General features: G+C 41.2%; 1 protein-coding gene across 1 annotated transcript in view; it reads left to right on the forward strand.

Moving 5' to 3' along the window:
• Positions 1–20,320, forward strand: part of JAKMIP1 (janus kinase and microtubule interacting protein 1) — a 221,141-nt gene that overhangs the window by 141,594 nt on the left and 59,227 nt on the right. Inside the window, exons 9-12 of the mRNA XM_025195098.1 lie at positions 1,636–1,776; positions 3,708–3,767; positions 15,649–15,777; positions 19,191–19,319. Of these exons, the coding sequence (XP_025050883.1) occupies positions 1,636–1,776; positions 3,708–3,767; positions 15,649–15,777; positions 19,191–19,319 (459 nt within the window). The remainder of the gene's footprint in view (positions 1–1,635; positions 1,777–3,707; positions 3,768–15,648; positions 15,778–19,190; positions 19,320–20,320) is intronic.

The following is a 20,320-nucleotide window of genomic DNA, read 5'->3' on the forward strand; positions in this document are numbered from 1 at the left end:
AATTGGGTGTTTCTGTCTTTGATGGATTTCCGGTGTGCGTTCATTCTGGTGCGCAGTTGTTGTCTGGTCTCTCCTACATATCTTCCATCAGGGCATTTGGTGCATTGGATGAGGTATACTACATTCCTGGAGGTGCAGCTGTAAGATCTTGGGATGCTGATGGCTCTGTTGTGGGGTGTAGTAATAGTGGAGATGTGGGGGCAAGTTTTGCATTTCTTGTCATGGCACAGTCTGGATCCTTTTGGTGTGTTCTGGGGTTGAGGAAGTTTGCTTCTGGTGATTAGGTTGGTGAGGTTCGGTGCTTGTCTGAAGGGTTTTTGAACCCGAAAGCTTGCTTAATAACTATTCTCCAACCATTTGGGTTGGTGGTCTAATAAAAGATATCAAATTCACCCAAGGAACCTTGTCTGGAATACACACATATACTGAGCAGTGCTGGGTTGTGGGGTCACTAATGTCTTGAAATGCTGTTGACTCTGGTGGGGCCCAGCCCCATGAAGTATATGGTAATTCATGTATCTTTTGGCTATGGACTAATATCTTGCATAGCTTGTTCTATATATAGGAAGGTGCCAATGTGCTACTTAAAAATTTATTTATGGAGTACCTGTGCTAAAACTTGCAGCAGTTTCAAAAAATGTAAACTGCATCAACAAGCTTAGATGAACTAAATGTATGGATACTATATGCAAATCACTACAGTTATGTTTATTTAAAGGTCAGTTTTTTCAGATTTGCTTCTCACTTCCATGTGCTCAGGGAGAGCAGGGTGTGACAGTAAGGAGGGGGGGAAGGGGCTACAGAAGAAAAGTGTTGGGGGCAGAAAGCAAGGGGGCTACCTGACCCCCCAGGCTTATTTTCCCTGCTGTAGTAATGGAAGGTTAACAAATTCAAGACAAACCTCCAATAATTAGATTCTGTACCTAATTTATAAACTTTCCATACATGGAATGTAATTATTTGTAGGTCATCTTATATGCAAGTAAATTCAGTAGCTTGGTGGCAAAAGGACCTTGTGGCTGTGTCCAGGCGACCATGGCCATGCAGTATGTGGCACTGCAGACACGTCTGCAGCACCACACATTCAGGTGTTCTCCGTGGTGCAAGGTAGCAGTATGGCGGGTGGTTTTTTGACCCCAGAAGATCCCAGCGTTAAAAAAAACCTGCACACAAAAAAGCAGGGTGGCACATTGCGGGTAGCATGCACCGCCTAAAACCAGAGCCTGGTCAGCTGGAGCCACACTCCGGCTGCCGGCCAGCCTCTGAGTGGCAGGATTGCCATGGCTGCAGCACTGGGAGGCCCCCAGGACCTCAGGTAAGGCTGCAGAGGCCAGCATAGTGCTGGCCCCAGCCTCTCCTACCCCACTCAGAGTAACCTGCCATGCGCCAGAGGGCACATGGCACAGGCATTCTCTAGGGGCAGTTCGCAGTGGCATAAGGTGTACTGTTGCTTCTTGTCCCCCAGGAAACAAATATCCACGCTCATGTGGATGCGGCCTGTGAATCTGGGAGCACTTGCTGATGAATCTGAAAACTCGTATATTAATATAACACATGGAATGTTTTACCTACTGTTGTGGGAAGACACTTAAAGAGGTTTTTTGTGTTAATAATGTAGCTTTCTTTTGCCCCCAGAAAGAAAAATTATCCACACAGCCAGCACTGAAGAGGCACACTTCCTTGAATGACCTTAGCAGCACACGAGAGGAGCAAGAAATTGAATTCCTGAGATTGCAAGTTATAGAACAGCAGCATGTCATTGATGATCTCTCAATGGTAGTATACCTTGTTCAGTAAACAACCTTCATTCAAACCTGTAATTTAAAACAATAATCAAGTTAATTTTGGTTGTGCAAAATGACACTTGGCATTGTATTGAAGTGAAAATACTTGTGCACTTTTTAAATTATTCCTTTTGTGGTAAATTCACAAGCTTCTTTGAAGCATCTCTTACCTTATTGCAATCACACAAAGTTGTTATCTCATGATTTAAAGCTTCCTGATTGGTATCTGAAAAGGAGACAACCAATTTAAACCCTATTGCTGCTGAAAATAATTTTGATTAGGCAAGTGTCTGTTCACTGTGCATCGCTTCTTGATCTGGTGGCTTAATGTGGTGTGAGTGTAGATGATGTATGAGAAATGAGGTTGTGAATGTTTCTTACAGTTGCAACTAGATGGGAAGTGCTCTTGAAATAGAAATCTCAAATAAATTATTTTCCCCCATTTTGCACTGTGATGAAAAAAAGAAGTCAGAATAGCCAGTGTGTTGGTGGGTAGTACATTCATGGGGGCACTGAGCAGAGACTTGAACCTGAATCTCTTACATCCCAGATGAGCAGCCCATTTACAGAACTCATCTCGCGCTCGCGCTCTCTCTCTTCCCCCTACCCCTTTAAATAACTATGAATTTATAGAAAGTTTGCAGAATGAGTTCTGCAGTGGCTCTGTGCGTACAGGACTCACCTATGAGGTCAGAGATACAGATGCTTAACTTAGCTTTAAAAATTCCCCTTCTTTCAGTTTACAGTTAACATTTGCTAGACTGGAAGTGGCCAGCATCTTTATAGATTATTTTTTGTCTACTTACCCCGGTGTTTTCAGTTTTATGTTTTCTCTATCTATAATTGTAGTGTTGCTGTGGAACATGAAACAGCTGTCCCATTCCTCCCCAGAAGTAATTGTATTCCCATAACAATTTGTAAAATACCTGAAACTGAAGGTGCTATTTAAATTATCATCGTTATTCTGAATTCTTTTATGCTTTTCCTAAACTCATCTTCTGGAACAGTGTTGGCATAGTTGGATTTGTTTTCTGTGATTGTTATCACTAGTATACTGTGTCCCCTGGCAGATGTTCTATTAATCCTACAATTAAGTTTAATTGCATGATAAATATGCAGCGTGCCACATATATACTTAACTTCATGCCATGAAATGGCTTATGAGCTGCAAAAAGAATTTACATGTAACGTAGAAGATATTTGTGACTTGTTTGTATGTATGGTTTTAATTTGAGCATATGGCTTTCTAAGAGGGGCTGCACACATGGTTTTTAAAGGACCTGGCCTATCAGGATGCCAGGACTGGGGAGCGTTTCCTTGATCCTGGGATCCCAGTGAGCTAGGACTTCTGAAAACCATGTGTTGCGTACATGCTTTTCAGATGTTCCAGTGCATTGGAATCTTTCAAAGTAGCATGTGCAGCCCAGTGCGTACACAACTCTTAGATGACCTATTGCATTGGGACCCATTGAGCAGGGTAAGTTGATTGGCACCCTGTAACTGGCACTTGCAAACTTGTGCCTCAGGATCCCGATACTGGTACATCATTTGGATAAAGGGAGACAGTGGGGTACCTATTGATTTTACCTCCCCTTTGGTTCTCGTTCCTTTAGGTCCACAATATCTTTTCCTGCGTCCCCCTTGAAACTCGGGTCACTGTTCCACAGTCAGCTCTTGAAGAAAGAGACCCAGAACTGTCAGAAATGTGGGCTTAATATTTTACAACATCCAGGCCGGCCAATTTCCAGACAAAGGAGACTAAATATTTTTCTGCCTTTGGCAAAAACAGTTACTTTGTTCTTGGTGAATTGTAACAATGCTTTGAGCTTCCCTCATGCTTTAAGAAGATATTAATGATGTTTCTTTTTGTTATGTATAATCTAAGTATGTATTAAAGAAATGGCATGTTCTCATTGTTTCTAGGAAAGGGAACGGTTGTTACGCTGTAAAAAACAGAAAAGGAAGAGTTTGAAACCTCCAAAGGTGAGAACGGGATATTCTAGCATTTTAATGTAATATATTTGATCATACATATTTCCTGTATACAAAACAGGGTACATATGTCAGCAGCAAAACTTGCCCTGACTTACTCAGAAGTATTTAATCCATTTACTCTACACGCTGGCTGTATACTCTTCCTTCCTAAAATAAATAAAAATACAAAAAAACCTCAAAACCTTCTCTGAAAGTTTCTTGTGATGCTTAGAAAGCTTTAAAAGAAAATATTAACTCACAAGTATCCACTTTGGACTAAATTTCTGACTTATGCAACTTTAAAAGGGATATGATTTTTCAAGGAGTGGCACTTGTAATTTTCTGAACGTTGGGTTCCTTAAAGTAGATCAAGTTGGACACGCATCAGATTACTGTTCCCATGCAAACTTATGTTCATACTTAAAAAATTAACTTCAATAGTATTTTGTATAAAAATAATAAAATCAGAACATAATTTTTCTCTACACCTCAAGAAATAAAAATTATATGAATTTATTTAGAGAAGAGTGGATTCTATTTTAACTCTTCTTGTAGTTGTATTGTATTAATATATGTTAAAGGAATGAAGATAACACTGAACCATTAGCTAAAAATTCAGTTGGCAAATGTGTTTTAGAGTGATTTACCTAGTTCGAGTAGCAGAAGTGAGACGTGGTAAGGTTCTGTCTGACATTTAAATAGCACTTCAATACTGTATTCTGGATGGTATACTTGTGAAGTCCTCATGGTGGCGTTTTTTTATTACTTTCTCTTCTCTTCTATCCAGCTGCTGAATATATGCCTTTTGTTTTGCTCTTCGCTAGAATTATTTTAAAGGATGGTCATAGTATTGCATTTGTATCACAGGGAGAGAATGAGTTTAAAAAAAAAAATATAAGCCTTTCAAATGGCTTTGACCTACCAAGAGTCTAACATTGGCTGACTGTAGAGACAACAGATCTGTACCATTATTGTTCAGCATAAAGTGACTGGAAAATCATTTGCTGCTGACTAGATAAACATGAGCTCTTCAAAACTAAATTGAACATGGCTATATCAGTTACTATGGCCATTATTAGAATAATTATTACTTTTCAGTGATGAGTCTAACACTATTTAAATTATAGTTGCTACAATTTTACAATCATTCCAATAAAAATAACTACATTTTATTTTTCTTTTTATGAGCTCATGGTAGCTGTTTGTGTGACATAAAGAATAGTGGTATGATTTGAAAGACAGACTATTTTTTATACTAATTTTAGTTACCAAAAGAATTCTGCAACTAGTCTTTTATTAACAAGACATTGTATAATCAATTTAACTCAGGCATTTTATATAAGGTACCCTTTCACTCCACCTTCTGAATGAGAACAGCTTCTCTTCGGTCTGCCATGTGCCTAGCATATTGTTTTTCCATCTGTTTACTTTGGCTCATGAAAGCTAGAGTTGAACATTTTGACTGAGAAGGCAAATGAGGTTTGGAGTTAATGTATTTCTGATCATACCATCAAGAACTTCCCTCCCTTCTTAGAAGATGTTTTTCATTAATATTTAAATTGGAGACTGTCCCAATTCTTTTTAATTTCCCTGGAACTTTGCTGTATTCACAACTCAAAGATTAGACAGTCATAATTAAAAAAAAAAAAAAAAAAAAAAGAACACCTTAAATATTTCAACTTATAAATGCTCAGAATGGCCATTGCCTGCCACAGTGGTGGCAGATGACAGAACAAGGAGCAGTGCTGGTTTCAGGTTGCAGTAACGGAAATTTAGGTTAGATATTAGGAAAAACTTTCTCACTGGGAGGGTAGTAAAGCACTGAAACATGCTACCCAGAGAGGTTGTGTAATGTTCGTCTTTGGAGGTTTTTAAGACCTGGGTAGATAAAGCCTTGGCTGGGATGATGTAGTTGGGGATGGTCCTGCTTTAAACATGGGGTTCGACTAGATGACCCCCACAAGTCCCTTTGAAACCTAATTTTCTATGATTCTGTGATCTGTAAAATGGATTTTTAACCTTTAGGACAATGGCTCATTCTAAAGGGTTAAACCAAGTGGCCAGGTCCTAGGGATGCCCTGTAGGGTGTCTAACAGGTGATAGAATGAGTTAAATATGGTCTCCAGTGTAGATCAGTTCAGATTCATTCCAGTTAGAGAGCATCCATTGCTTTAGGGAGGCCTAAGGCCTCAAGAAAATATGGAAAGATGTACCAGATGTAAAGAAGCAAGGAAGGTCAAACATGCGATTAGTTTAAATGTGAGCTACATTGGATGCTGATGGGACATGTGTTGAAGGAACAGGAAATTCTCTACGTGATTTTTTGAAGTGGGTGAAAAGGTTCCTTTGGTACTTCTTATAGGAAAAGGGAGTGGCCCTTGTTGAAAGAGAAAATGTGAGGAGGGAGGCATGGCTGAGAGAAGAGAGACTGTCTTTTAATATAGAACTAGAGCTGGTCACTTTTTCCATTGTCTCTTGAAGTTTCCATTTAGATGATTGTTTTAAGGAAAAAGTATTTAGTATTAGAGGGAGGAACCAGGTACAATTATTATTTCCCCCCCTTACTAGAAAATGGTATCTGTGGCTGTTGATTATGCGTTTAAAAGATGCTTGCTGTTTTAGGAATATTTCACATTTCTGTTGCTAGCAGAACATTATTTACGGACTGCAGACGAGGTATTAGAATCTAGACTGCTGGTGACGAGTCTGATTGGATTATTGTGTCTGAAATGCATTAATCCAGTCTTTTCAGCACGTGTGCCACAAATTATCCCCATGCCCCCTGAGGGTCACTCTCATCTCTTCCCCTGCCCAATTTGCTGCTCTGCTTTTGTTTCCACCTTTTCCTCCCTGTCTGATCTGCTGCTCTGCCTTTTTCTCCCTGCCGGATCTGCCTCTGTGCTTCTTGTACTTTGTCTTCTGCTATCACCCCAGACTCCCCAAAACTGTTGCTTGTCATATGCAAAGGCTGCCTGTGCCACATGTGACACATGTTCTGCAGGTTGGCCACCCCTGCTTTAAGGGATAAAGGGAAAATTGTAACTAGAAAGATGGTAGGTACTATCAGAAGAATGTATTTCCCATGTTCTGTATAAAATATGTGTAAAAGGTCTCTGGATTAAGCCCTGCTTGTGTACATTAGTTTTGTTTGTTTCTTAATTCCTTCACGAAAAAATACATTAAGCTAAAGTTAAGACTGAGACTGTCATGATTGTGACAAGAAAAAGCTTTAGCTCTTAAAAAAGAAATTCGGAGGTCAAATATGAAAAGATGTACAAGCCCAGATCTGGAAGCTGTGGAAATTCACAGTTAAGGCACCTAAACAACCTTATTCCACTGCTCTGAGGAACCCCATGGGATAATCATGCAGTTATGGTAAATGTATGTTGGCGTTTACAGTCCCGGACTAAATAAACTGAATTTTAAAGGTGTATTGGATTTTTCATATTTTTAATATTTGGTGTCACATCTGGACTAGAATCCTTCCTGTCAGTAGGTACCCTAGCAGTTCAACTCCTCTTCCAATGCAAAGGCTACCACAAACAGCTTTGACTCCATGATCTGATCCAAAGCTATGACAAACTGGAAAATTCACTAACAATGAGACTGTCTTGATTGTGCATAGCTCCCATTACAGTTAATTTCTTGGGCATTTTATATGTGCACCGGAGATGTAACTTCAAATGTTGTTGCCTGGGTGGTATGGGAGGGGTACTTAGCTCTTCACACAGGTGGCAGTGGCACAGGCTCCCTGGGCGCTGCCATCTGGTACCCCCTATGAATCAGCACCCAGGGCTAGTGTCCTGGTTGTGCTTCCCACCCCAAAATTACACTGTGGTGTGCATCCGTGGGCGGGAACTTGACTGTTTTGCCCTACAACAAATGTCAGAAATGGTTCAGTGTCACCAGCTAAATAGTTAAGCCCAGCAAGGTTAATAATCAGACCAAACTAAATAACAAGCAGTATGGGGTTTCCACAAAACTTTGGTATAACAAAAAGGTGGGGAGGGGTGTTAGTATGGAATGAAAGCTTAGACAAACAAAGGCAGATTTGGATCTAATGGACATTGGATCTATTTATGTATAGACCTGTTGGATCTTTTGGAAATCCCAGCTCAGTAAGTAAGCCGTAAACAAGGTCTCACTTTTAGGAAATCAGTTTTCTTTCAGAACAGAGACTAAAAAAAATAGTATCCACAGAACTTCAACTCAGTGCCCTTCAACCCATAGCTTGCTTAAATTTGAAGGGCCATGCACAAGGGGAAAAAAACCCAAAGGTATTTTCTAAAACATTATGAATCTGGAAACCTGAAAACTATTCAGTACTATGAAAATTCATTTGTTTTTGTCTCTCAAATATGTAGAAATTTTCTTTCCAAAATAACAACGGCAATGTATATGTACAGTAGTAGAGTAGAGGTAATTATGAGGATAGCTGTTAATTAGAAGAGTTATACTATGTGAAAACTTATTAATATATCACAGAAGGAAAATAAACTGTTGTCACAAATCTTGTGCCTGACTCTCTGAATGGTTAAATGTAAAAACTATAGTAATTTATACAGTGGTTTTGATGCAGTATGAGCTGGCCTTTTGAATGGATTTGGGCCAGATTCCTTCTGTACCTAGCTTTTCCTAGAAAAAGCGAAATGAGGTTAGGTGTTCCTGGTCCCATCAGGGCCCCTCCAGTTGAATGGTCTGTATGTGGGCTGTCAGGATACTGTCTGTGGTGCTATACCCCTAATGATCTCATTGTTACAAGAGATTGCGCGCTTTTGGTTCTCTTTTGCTCTGGCATGCATCAACCAATGCATCTCAAGCGAAACCAAGGAAGTGATTCTTCCACTTTACTAGTAAGACCACAGGTGGAGTACTGCATCCAGTTCTGGGTGCCACACTTCAACAAGAACATGGAAAAGCTCGAGAGAGTCCAGAGAAGAGCCACCCATATTATCAGAGACTTGCAAGGCAAGTCATATGGGGAAGAGGTGAGGGACTTCGGTCTCTTCAGCCTAAAAGAAGAGAAGGCTGAGAGGGGACTTGGTAGGAGCTTACTACTATACTGGGGAATACATCAAGGGCTCAGTGAACAACTGTTCACCGGGGCACCCTTGGGGAGAACCAGGAATAATGGCCACAAACTCCTGGAAGACTGTTTCAGGCTTAACACTAGGAAAAACCTCTTCACAATCAGGTTTCCAGACTGGAATAAACTCCCTCCAGAGGTGGTGCAGTCACCCACCCTGGAAATCTTCAAGAGGAGACTGGACAGTCACCTCGCTGGAGTCACCTGACCCCAGTTGTTTTTCCTGCCTCGTGCAGGGAGGCTGGACCCAATGATCTCGCGAGCTCCCTTCCAGCCCTTTACAATCTGTTAATCTTTTGGCCCTGGAGGTACCTCTAAAATTAACAAACTCCTTTTCCAGCACTTTTGTGCGGGCTATATGTGGTTTGCCTAGTTTTGTATTCATTAGGGTTTACTTTGGTTCATGCTACTAGCAGGGCCTCTGTGTGATTTATATATGCACTAACCAATAGTTGCATTAATCCATAGCCCAGCAAGGCCTAGTGGAGCATCATTATTATTTAAACTTTATCTTCCATAATTCTTCAGCATGTAGCAATTGTTCTGAAGCTACTTGTTTGTGTTTAGTATTGACATCTAGAGAACAGTATTGCTTGCTAGCTGAAACAAAATACTTTAAGATGTGCGGTACTGAGGTGCTCTGATTAGATTAGAAGAACGTTTGTCTTAACTCATCCATAATCTTTTGAGTCTTACCATGTTGGCGTAGCATTAATTCATTTGCTAAAGATGTATTTATTTTTCCCAGCTAGATTTTTTTTTCAGCTTAGTGTCTAGAGCACATTCAGGGTGCATCTGCATAAGCAATTAAGATGCATGAATAAACTTTGGAGCTTATTGCTCCCGGGTGTGCCATTTGAACATATATCTAGGAGCAATAAGCTCTGGAGTTTATTCATGTGCAGCACAGTAAGCTGGGTCGGAGCAGCCCCGGCTGGCCGGGGCCCCCAGTGGTAAGCCTGCCAGTCCAGAGCTGCTGCCTGTGGCTCAATATGCTGCAGAGGGGCTGGCTGGGGCATAAGGGTGCTTGAGTTCGGGGCTAGCCAGCAGGCAGCCGCGACACTGAAGCACTCTTGTGCCCCAGCTAGCTGTGGCAGCATCTACACATGCATTGCTGTGGAGTTTTTTACTCCACAGCAGGATAGTACTTGTATTTACAAGTGCTATCCTTCTGCAAAGTAAATTGGTTTACTCCAACCTAATGGGGTGCATGTGTAGACTCCAAGACATTTACTGCACAGCTAATTAGCCAGCTGCACATTAAACACTTTGCGTAGATGTGCCTTCAGTGTACCAGGTTACTGTTGCTACTGTAGCTTTGCTGAGCTCTCTTTAATTGTCAGGGGATGTATGAGTCTCTAGATTACTGCTGGCAACTAGTGGAGATCTGTAAGAGGTAAAAAGCAGCATAGTGGGGTGGAGCTTAATAACCTCTGTAAATGCAAGACACCAAGAGAAGAAACGTAATAACCACAGAAACTCAGAGATCCTTGATTTTTCTTCCATGAGGCAAAGCTGCTAAACCTGATAGAGATTTCTTAATAAATTCATGCAACATTGGACTACTTGAAGTAAAAAGAATATAATGAAGAGGTGTCTCATTTCTGCTTATGATTTTCTTTAGGTCAGGGTTTTTTTTCAATCTTTTGACCTATTTCAGAGTGAAACAATGAAGAAATCCCATCGAAGTATTTCTCTGTAGACTGGTATTACAGTCATGTAATGAAAAATGGAGTAATTTAGAAATCAGCAAAATTGTGCAATTTATTTGGAAACTGTGGGACTCTGAGGACTGCTTTATTTTTAATGACCTTTAAAATATAAAATAGATTTGTGATTTTAGTGAAGTGTTCACTTTTCACATTGTTGTAATGGAGTACATATTCCTTGTTTTATATTTTTCTTTCTTTATTTGTCTCTGTGCTCTGGTGTGCCTGTATTTTTCTGGCTGCCAAGAAATGACTTATAAGCATGAAGGTAAGAAGTTGTAAGTTAGCTGACTTTTTCACATTACAGTGAAATTCAAGTCTGGTCCAACTGGTCTTTTTTTTTCCTGTTTTGAGTAATTACTTGAAAATAGATGTAATGTTAACATGACCTGAGAAGACAAACCTGCTGTAGCTGTAAAGAAATTAAATTATTTGCAGGATTATCTGCTCAGTTCAAACTAGTGTTGTAATAAAAATTATGTGATTTTTCTGCATACAATATGATCTATATATTCAAGAGTGCATTATAGGTTTTATGTGAGTTTTAATCCAAAAGGAGTTGTCAGTGACTTTCAGAATGTCTTACAGCTAGTCATATTTTGAAAACCTATTTATTGTGTTTCAGAAATTTTGTAGAATATTCATGCATCATTAATTACAAAGCTTTAATGCACTATTATATTATAAATATATGTGAACATATTGGCAAAGAAATATACATGTAAAAGGTGCAAAATATTTTCTTTGCACAGATTATTGCCAGATACTAAGCTATAAACATCAGCATGCCACCAGCACTGGAGATTTAATATTTTCCTCTGACAATTGTAATTTAAAATTAACCATTGAATATCTTTTCGCACTGCTTTTAGCACTATGCTTGAATAAGTTGTATAATTTCAAGAGGTTTACATGTTTAAGGATATTCTGACATTAATACAGTTATTCAAACAGAACATCAAAGTAATACATTCTGTATTAAAATAAGGTATAGTATTATTTTTTGGTTCATTCTTTTAATTCTACCATCATTGTGCAATAGCTAAATCCTGCATTCTGCTCACTACAAATATTTCCTCGGAAGAGTAAACATGCAAGTTCTCAATTGAGATATGGTAATTATATATGTTTTATACAAATACATGGAACAGATTCAGTCAACATACAAAATTGGCTTGAGCATATGTAGTACTTGACGGACTATCCTTGAAGTTTTAGTATTTCTCAGTGTTGGAGGAAAGACTAATTATCATTTATATTATTTATTCAAATGTGTGGATATTTCCTGGTGGTTTCATGCTGAAATGTTTAAATGAACAAAAAGTAAACCTCTATTATCAGTTGAGGGTTGGAGCAGCTACTGATATTTTTAAATGAGTAATCTGTTCTGTTATAGAAACTAGAACAAATTATTGTCTGTGTGGGCTTGCATTTTTCTTTTTCTTGCTTAAATCAAAAGGTTAGCAACAGTTTAATGTGTGGCAAAAAGCATCTCAGCTATGATAAGCCTTCTTATTTTCTTCGGTTTAATTAACCTGTAGTTGTTTCCTATAAGTCTAGTTAGGAGCACCTTGTGTGATTCACATCCTGATTGTGTACCATTACATGTGTTTGTCTTTCTGAAAGCTGCATAATGAACGAAACACCTCCCCTACTGATTTACTGGTGAGGGACTTTGAGTAGATGGCAGCCAGTACAGCAGTCCCAAAGGGCAAGAGAACTTGCGTTGCAAAACTGGAGAATTGCCTACTTCCTTCCCCTCCCCCCTTCCCCAGGTTTTTTCCATCCTCTACTTCCCATTACCTGAAGCAGAAAGATTGAGCCAGCGATTCCCAGGCTTGGGGCATAGTATATCCAATATAATTTTGCCCAGGCTTTTAAAAAAATTCTTGTTCCTTTTTAGCTGTCTCACTCTTGCTGCATTTTCTCGTAATGAGAGTTGTCTTATTGTGTTTTAGGGATGTGCAAAGCTTCAGTAGCTGATTCGGTTCGGAGGAGATTCGGCCCGATTCAGGGACCAAATCTCTGAATCCAAATTGAATCAGGACACCAAATAAAAGCTCCGAATCGATTCAAAGCATCTGAATCTATTTGGAAAAGATTTGGCCGGTTCGAATATTCAGCCATAGACTAAACAGGCAGCTGACAGCTGCCTTGAGCTGGTAAGTCTGTTGGGGTTGGGGGAGGGAAGGGGCATGTGAGAGGGAGGGATTGGTGCTGGGACAAGCTGCCCAGCCGGGGCAGGGGGCATGTTACTCAGGGAGGGGTGCGGGATGCGGGAAGGCAGTGCTGGGAGTGGGGGCTCTGCCCTACTGCCACTTGCCCAGCTGGGGCATGGGGGTGGGATGCAGGCATGGCTCACTCCAGGCGGAAGGGGGCAAGTGACAGCAGGGCAAAGCCCCCACCCTCAGCACTACCATGCCTGCATCCCGCACTCCCACACACCAGCTAGCAAGCGGTGGCAGGGCAGAGCCTCCGCTCCCAGCCCTGTTGCAGGCATGACAGCACTGGAAGCGGGGACTATGCCTTGCCATCACCCAGAGCAAGCTGCGCCTGTATTGCGCCCTCCCCTGTGCCGGGTGGGCACACAGGAGCAGGGCATAGCCCCCACGGCTCCCCCTGCCCCCAGCTCCCAGACAGTGCACAGCGCCCTGCCGAGCCGTGCTGCACGCCCCCCATGGGGCAGCTGCCATGCAGGTGCCAGGTCCCCCGCCATGCAGTGTGAGCAGTGAAGAGCAGTGGGGATTGCCTCCCCACTGCCTGGCACCCTCACGTAGCTGTCGAATCATGCAGGTGCAGTGCGGTTTGGCAGGATGCTGCATGCTGTCTGGGAGCTAGGGCGGCTCCAGCAGTCAGCCAGAGTCCAGCAGCACTCAGCCCCAGAGGTCCCAGCTCCCAGGCAGTACGCGGCACCCTGGTAAGCCATGCTGCAGTGGGTCTGACTGATCGCATGTTTGAAATCAGGAGGGATATTATTTTTTTTCTGTTGGGCCACTACCTCCTATATAGTCTGACCAGAAGTCAGGTATAAATCGAAGAAGGTCTAGCCTAAGTGGTTTGAGTTATTGTGTGAGCTGTTTTAATTTACAGTGGAACTAGTTAAATGCTTGGTGGGGGTGCCCTGATGTTTAACTTAATGAAATTGTGGCCTGTGACTTAAGATCCATCCCAGATACCTGTCATTCATCTTCTTGCCTGTTCTGTTCAAGCAAACCTATAAAGCAAAGCCCTGTAAAGAATGTGAATGCTAGAGGGAAGAATTGCAATTCTCAGGGGGAATAGTTTCTCCCTCAAATGTCTTAGATGTATACTGGATAAATTGGGGATGCTTATTTAATACTTGACAACAGTGGGGTGTCTTAATGGATTTTTAATAGTTCGGTCCCCCCTCCTTTTTTCTCTTGTTTCTGCATGAACGAAGTAGTAACACCTAATAATTTGATGGACTAGAAAGGAAAGGCTGATCTTTAGAGATCTTTCAGTTATGCTGTCTTTTCTTTCTAGCAGCATATTTATGGTGATGCAGGGTTGTAAAGAATGGAGGTTTCATTTACAAAAGTGAGATGTGGGTTTTTTTTGTACTTTTGTTTTTGAATTTTTGCCAACTGGGACAATAACACATTTGAAAGGATTTTTGTAGTCAAAACTTTGGGCTCTAAATGCAGTACAGCTTAAAAAAAACCCAACTATTCTAAGATTAAGAATAGTTATGTTGCAAAAGTTTGAGCTATCCAGAGTGTGTGTGGCTGATAAGATAGCTTGTGCGTTAACAGAAATTGAACTTCAACTCCTATCCCCAACAGACCAGTTTAGTTTGAGTTTTGAAAGTATTATTTCTTTGGCATCTTTTAATTCAAAATATTCATGCATATAGCTGATGTCAGGTTAGGGACAGCACCCAGTGTTTATACCTTGCACTATACTGCAATGAAGAGAACTCCTAAAATATTAAGAGGTGTGATGAGAAGGTCAAGGTCATGCCTCAGACCTGGTATAACAGGGATCCAGGTTTTCCATTTCCAGTGAAAAAATGGAGTAAACCAAGGATTTTACTTTTTACCAGAGACAAAAGAGGATTCTCATTTTACCAGAGAAACCTATGGATTTAGCAGTTTGGCAACAAGTCCTCTGCAGGCTGGCAGAGTTGTGGCCTGCAGGTTGTGGGTTGGGTTGCAGGAGGAGGGTGGTCAGGCAGGGACTGATAACAGGGTATCGCAGTGGCATGCAGCTTCCAGTTAAGACTTTTTACTCATTACTAAGATTGTATTTCAATATGAATCCTCTACCTCACTTATTTTTAGAAGAACATGATCATTTTTACATTATCTGTGATTTAAAATATCTAAGATTTACTTTTCCTAATAATGCAATTTTTCCCTCTTTGTTAATATATTTTTCTTTCATTTTTTTAACACTGGACAAACAAAAAGCATCACCTGGTATCTTAAAATTGATTTTCACACAAAAGAACACTTTAACATAACCTTAACTAATTTGAGTTATCAATAATGTGGTAGATAAACTTAGGTCACATGCTTGATTGTCCTCTGAGAATATTTGCATCTGAACCAGTTACTTTGCCTGAGAAAAAAAATCTTGAAACTAATCGATTAGTGTCAGATACTGAATATCTTAAAATATCAGGATAGCTGTTGTGTGTGGCTATCTGTATTTTGTGTGTTAATGTATATGGCACGTTTCCAATGCCACATGCAGCCTGATTATTTGAAGCACCTAAATAAATGATGCTGTATGGAATAATTTCTTTAATCAGGTTTGAATGGTAAAGATTCGCAGAGGGAAGAACTTTTCTTTATTTTGTTTCACAAATGATTTCTTCCTAGTGCCCCTCAGTTGGAAGCCAGAGATGTAATCCTTATATGAGTAGATCCACTGAAATCAATAGAAGTATTTAGGTGTCCCACCTTCAACCTTGTTAGAAAGAATGACCACAATTTGAAAATAAAGCTAGAGCAATTGCCTTAAAATCCTTGTTTTCTGTACAAGGATTTCCTGTATGTCTTTTGTTTAACAAGGTTAGAGATTCTCTTTTGCTGAGTATCCTAATAGTAATGAAGAAAACCTGACTTTTCAGAGGCATGTTGTCGAGACATTTTTTGGATTTGATGAAGAATCTGTTGATTCAGAAACATCATCTATAACTTCATATAACACAGATAAGACAGACAGGACACCAGCAACCCCAGAAGAAGACTTGGAAGATGTGAGTAACAGATTGTATCTTTTCTTAGCTTCTTTATAAACTAGCACAATGAAAATATTTTTCAGGTTTTCTACCTTTGCATTTGGAGATGAATATTTAAGTCTAAAAATGTGTGCTGAACTGTTGTAGGGCAACTAATAAACTGATAATGTCAGTCTGCCTTCCTGCTGGGCTTTTAACCAACTGAATCAGACTTGCAGATATCAACAGATCTTGAGAAATAAATTTGCTTCCCTCCTAATCAGTCTTGCTAGTCAGAAGAAGGAAATCAATAGGCCTTTGCACTGATAACAATGCATAGTTGCTACACAATGGCTCTTCTTGGAATATTTTGACTTGTTTGACTGTTGTGATACAACCAGGTCCTTCACATTGTAGTTCTAATATTGAGAGGTTTTGTCAATATACAGGGGCTTAATAATAATAAGCGGTAAATACATATTGATGTGTTTTATCTGAGCTGGATGACCTGCATTACAACTGGCTTGAAGCAAACAATTTCAGGGAATAGGACAAAATATTCAGCTGGGCCCTCACTTCAACTTCCTATGCTTTTCACTAACCCTTTTACCCTCGAGTTGCACCCTCTTCATTTTATTTTCTGCTCCTGTCCCACTTTCTTTTTCTCCCTAACTAGTTGGTGTACAAGGACCTCATGCTAAAATATTTAAAGATTTTAAAGTACTGTGATTTTACTGCACGATTAAGGCTGCATAATGCTTTCCCCCTTTTCTCCCTTCCTTTCTCCCTTTTCCACCCTCCCCTCTCTCCCCAAACCTCAGAAAATGGAGCCAGCAGAACTTGTCTTTTACCAAAGGGGAGAATTTTCTAGTCCTCATGACTGTGGAGAAAGGCTTTCAACCTCAGAAACTCTAAAATGTGCTCGTTTGGAAATTAACATTAAAATGATTATGATTTTTACACTGATCTCATGACAGTTTGAGGAAACACTAGGTTTTTCATGTTTTGGGCTGGCAATACTCTTCTTATACTTAGAGAGAGAGTTAGTAGGGCTGTGTGAAGCTTTGGTCGCTGATCCGATTCGGAGGAGATTTGGCCTGATTTGGCAGCTGAATCTCCGAATCAGATCAGGAGACCCATTAATCTTTCCTAATCAAACTGGAAGCCTCAGAGATTTGGAGAGATTCGATGATTCGGACCTAGACATAGCTTTATATGTTTTTTCTACATACCTCAAGGTGCCAGGCGGCTCATGAACACTGAGATGCTGGGGTGGATGGAGCGTCCCCAACGCACTCGGTGGTGGACTCAGAAGTGGACCAGAAGCACTCCTGGTCCACTTCTGGGTCTGCTGTGGAGCACATGGGGGACCCCCCTACCCCCAGCTCGGTGACTGGTGCCTCCCGGCTCTGGGGGGGCACCTAGGGTCCCCCCGTGGCTGATTGTCAAGCCAGAGGGGTGCTGGGGAGTCCCCTGCCTGCTTAGTGGAGGACCTGGAAGTGGACCGGAAATACTTCTGTTCCATTTCTGGGTCAGCTGCCAAGCATGCGGGGATGCCCCCCGCTCTCCTGTGGGATGCTCCAATTGCCTTACCATCTCAGCATTTATGAGCTGCACATGGTACCTCGAGGTATGTAGAAAAAACATTTAAAGCTGTGTCTATGGCCAGATTGCTGATTCTCCAAATCGAATCTTCAATTTCGGCCAAATCGAATCGGGCAGTGATCTGAATCAACGAACCTTATCACTTGCCCCCCAAATTGGGCCAAATCCGAATCGAATACAGCCTGCTTTGCACACCTCTAATAGTTAGCCATGTTAGTATGAAGTCAGGAAGAAGCCATGATAGAGGCGTACCTTATAGTCTAACTGAATCAGAACTTTTATGAGCAAATGAGTGTCTCCTTGTGAAAGCTTATTCATTCATTTAGTCTATAAGCTGCACATCTAGACTGTCTTTTACTTAGAGTTCTGTAAGCAGAATGTCTGCTTATTATTCTGTGTTTAATTATGTTGCCTCAGCAGAGAATTGTGGTGAGAGTAGTAGGATCTACTGGGTGTCCTTTCCGAATCATAGCTCTCCAGTCAGAGTATCCTTTGGATCCTCACACCCACAATCACCACATATTTTGTTTTTCACCTCTGGCTCTGTGACTCACAGTTTGTCTCTCTGAGTTCAGTATTGTTCACACTGTGTGTGTCTCCTTATCAGTAATGTAATAGTGGATGGGCAAGCAGTGCATAAGCCCTGGGTGCTGCCTAAGGGGAGGGGTGGAGGTGCCAGAATAGAGCTAGGGAGGTTCAGTCTGTTCCTCATCCTGCTCCCCACCAGCACCTGCCCTTCAGTGACACTGGCTCCAACAGTTGTGAGGGCAGAGCTGTGGCACTGCACAGCTGGAGGTTCAGTGTTGCAGAGGTGGGGGAAATGTCACCTCTTTTTTTGCCACTGAAAATCGGTGTTCTTTGTGGGGCTCAAAACGCATGCTGGCAACCACACAAGAAAAGGGGAGGAAGTGACATTTCCCCCCGCAAAATCAAACCTCTGGCTGCTGCACCTTGTACCACTGCCTCTCAGGGTGCAGTACTGTCCAGTTATGCTTCTGTTCCTTATACTCTCTCTTTCTGGCTCCTTTCACTTAAATTCACTATTCATTTCTCTTCTTCTCCATTCACACACACTGCCTTTACTCTCATGTTGACACACATGCTATTACTCAATTATCTATGCCTTCACGCTTCACTCAATTCTAAAGGAAATGCAATTATGTCTTTAGTTTGGGTTTTTTTTCTGTCCACCCCTGCATCTGCTTTCTTATCTCCATTCATGTTTTAAGGCTGCATAATGCTTTTAGGCACCCGTAAGGCTTTTCTCTTCCTCCTTTTGCTCTTCCTAAGCTTGCTATTCTCCAGCCTCCATCACCCACACCCTCCAGCTTGCAACATAAGGGCATGCAAGAGTGGAGGCTGGCTGGAGGAAAGAACTTACTAGTCCTCTTCCATCTCTGGGCTTCCTGGAGTTTTCTTTCAGATGGATAACAGGAGGAAGGTTCTGCACAAAGAGTTAGTGGCATAGGGTGTTAGGCTCTGTCCTTTCTGTATATGTTAGCTTGCGAAGAGATTTCTAGGGAACAGGCTGTCTGTGCTGGAACTGGGAATGTAAACGGTGCTCTTTTTCCCCTGTATATGTGAGATTGGAAGCAGCCGTTTAACAAACCTTTTCTTATTGTGGCTATGGGAATCCCTGGCTGTTTGTAAACCCAGGTTTTGGACAAAATTCTTGCCCAGCTTGCTGGGATAGCAATTGATGTGTCAATAGTTGCTGTTGAAAAATATTAATTATTTTTCTGTTCTTTAGAACAACTGCTGTATAATTTATGAAACTGCTGCTACCCTCAAAGGGTTCCTGCAGCAATAAATGACAATGATGCACTGTTTTGCTTTTCTCTTTTAAGAGCACACCTAAAGAAGAAGCTGATTTAAGGTTCTGTCAGCTAACCAGAGAATATCAGGCTTTGCAAAGAGCATACGCATTACTCCAGGAGCAAGTTGGTGGAACGCTGGATGCTGAGAGAGAAGCAAGGGTAATTTGGGGGGATTAGAAGGGTTGTTGGTTGGAGGGAGGGGGGTTGTATTGAGATATTTCAGAAATCTGATACACCTGACCTGAAATTTGTATCTGTGGGTCAGTGGACTGTATTGCAATACATACATTTAAGGAATAGACAACATGCTTGAAGCAACTATTCTAGACTGATCAGTTGTGTATGGAACAGAGATCATAAAATTTGTTTTATTCTGTCCTTATTTTATAATAAGGTCTTAAATTGCAACAAAAGATATTGTGATGGGATATTAAGAAGAACTTTGTCACTATAGGAGTGGTTAAGCATTGGAATAGGCTACCTAGATAGGTTGTGCAATTGCCCTCAGTGGAAGTTTTTAAGAACTAATCTGGAAGGGTTTAGATGGAGACTATCAAGCATTTTTACACATGCTCCGGGAGTGGAGGGGGGACACTTGAATTAAAGCAGCTCCTAGAGCCACTGTAATTAAAGCGCTGGGAGTATCTTGTGTATCAGCATCCCTGTGCTTCAAAATGAGGAGAGGGGGACGGTGCTTGAACTAAAGCTCATTGAATGAGCTTCAATTCAAGTGTCCCTGCTGCTATTTTGAAGTGTGGGGACTCTGATACACAAGACATGGAGACTGGCTGAAGCGTGGTAATTACCATGCTCCCACAGACTTGATCAACGTGTCGGCGGAGACTCAGTTATAATTGCATGAAATGAAGAGAAAGTAAATTAAAGAAGGCTTTATGTTTTAATAAACTGGGATTGGGGAGTTGGGGGTGCTGATCATGCTTCCTGGGGTGCCTGGGAGCTGGAAGCAATGAGGGAAGGTGATTTTGAGGGAGCTACTGCCCCTGCCCTGGGGAGGAAGCCCCAGCTATCTCTAGGTAACCTGTTCCAGTGCTTTACTACCGTCCTTGTGAGAGTTTTTTCCTAGTATCTAACCTAACCTTCCCTTGCGGCAAATTGAGACTATTGTTCCTTATTCTGTCATCTCCTACCACTGAGAACAG

Source organism: Alligator sinensis, unplaced genomic scaffold (genome assembly GCF_000455745.1).
Source record: "Alligator sinensis unplaced genomic scaffold, ASM45574v1 scaffold421_1, whole genome shotgun sequence".
NCBI classification, from domain to species: Eukaryota; Metazoa; Chordata; order Crocodylia; family Alligatoridae; genus Alligator; species Alligator sinensis.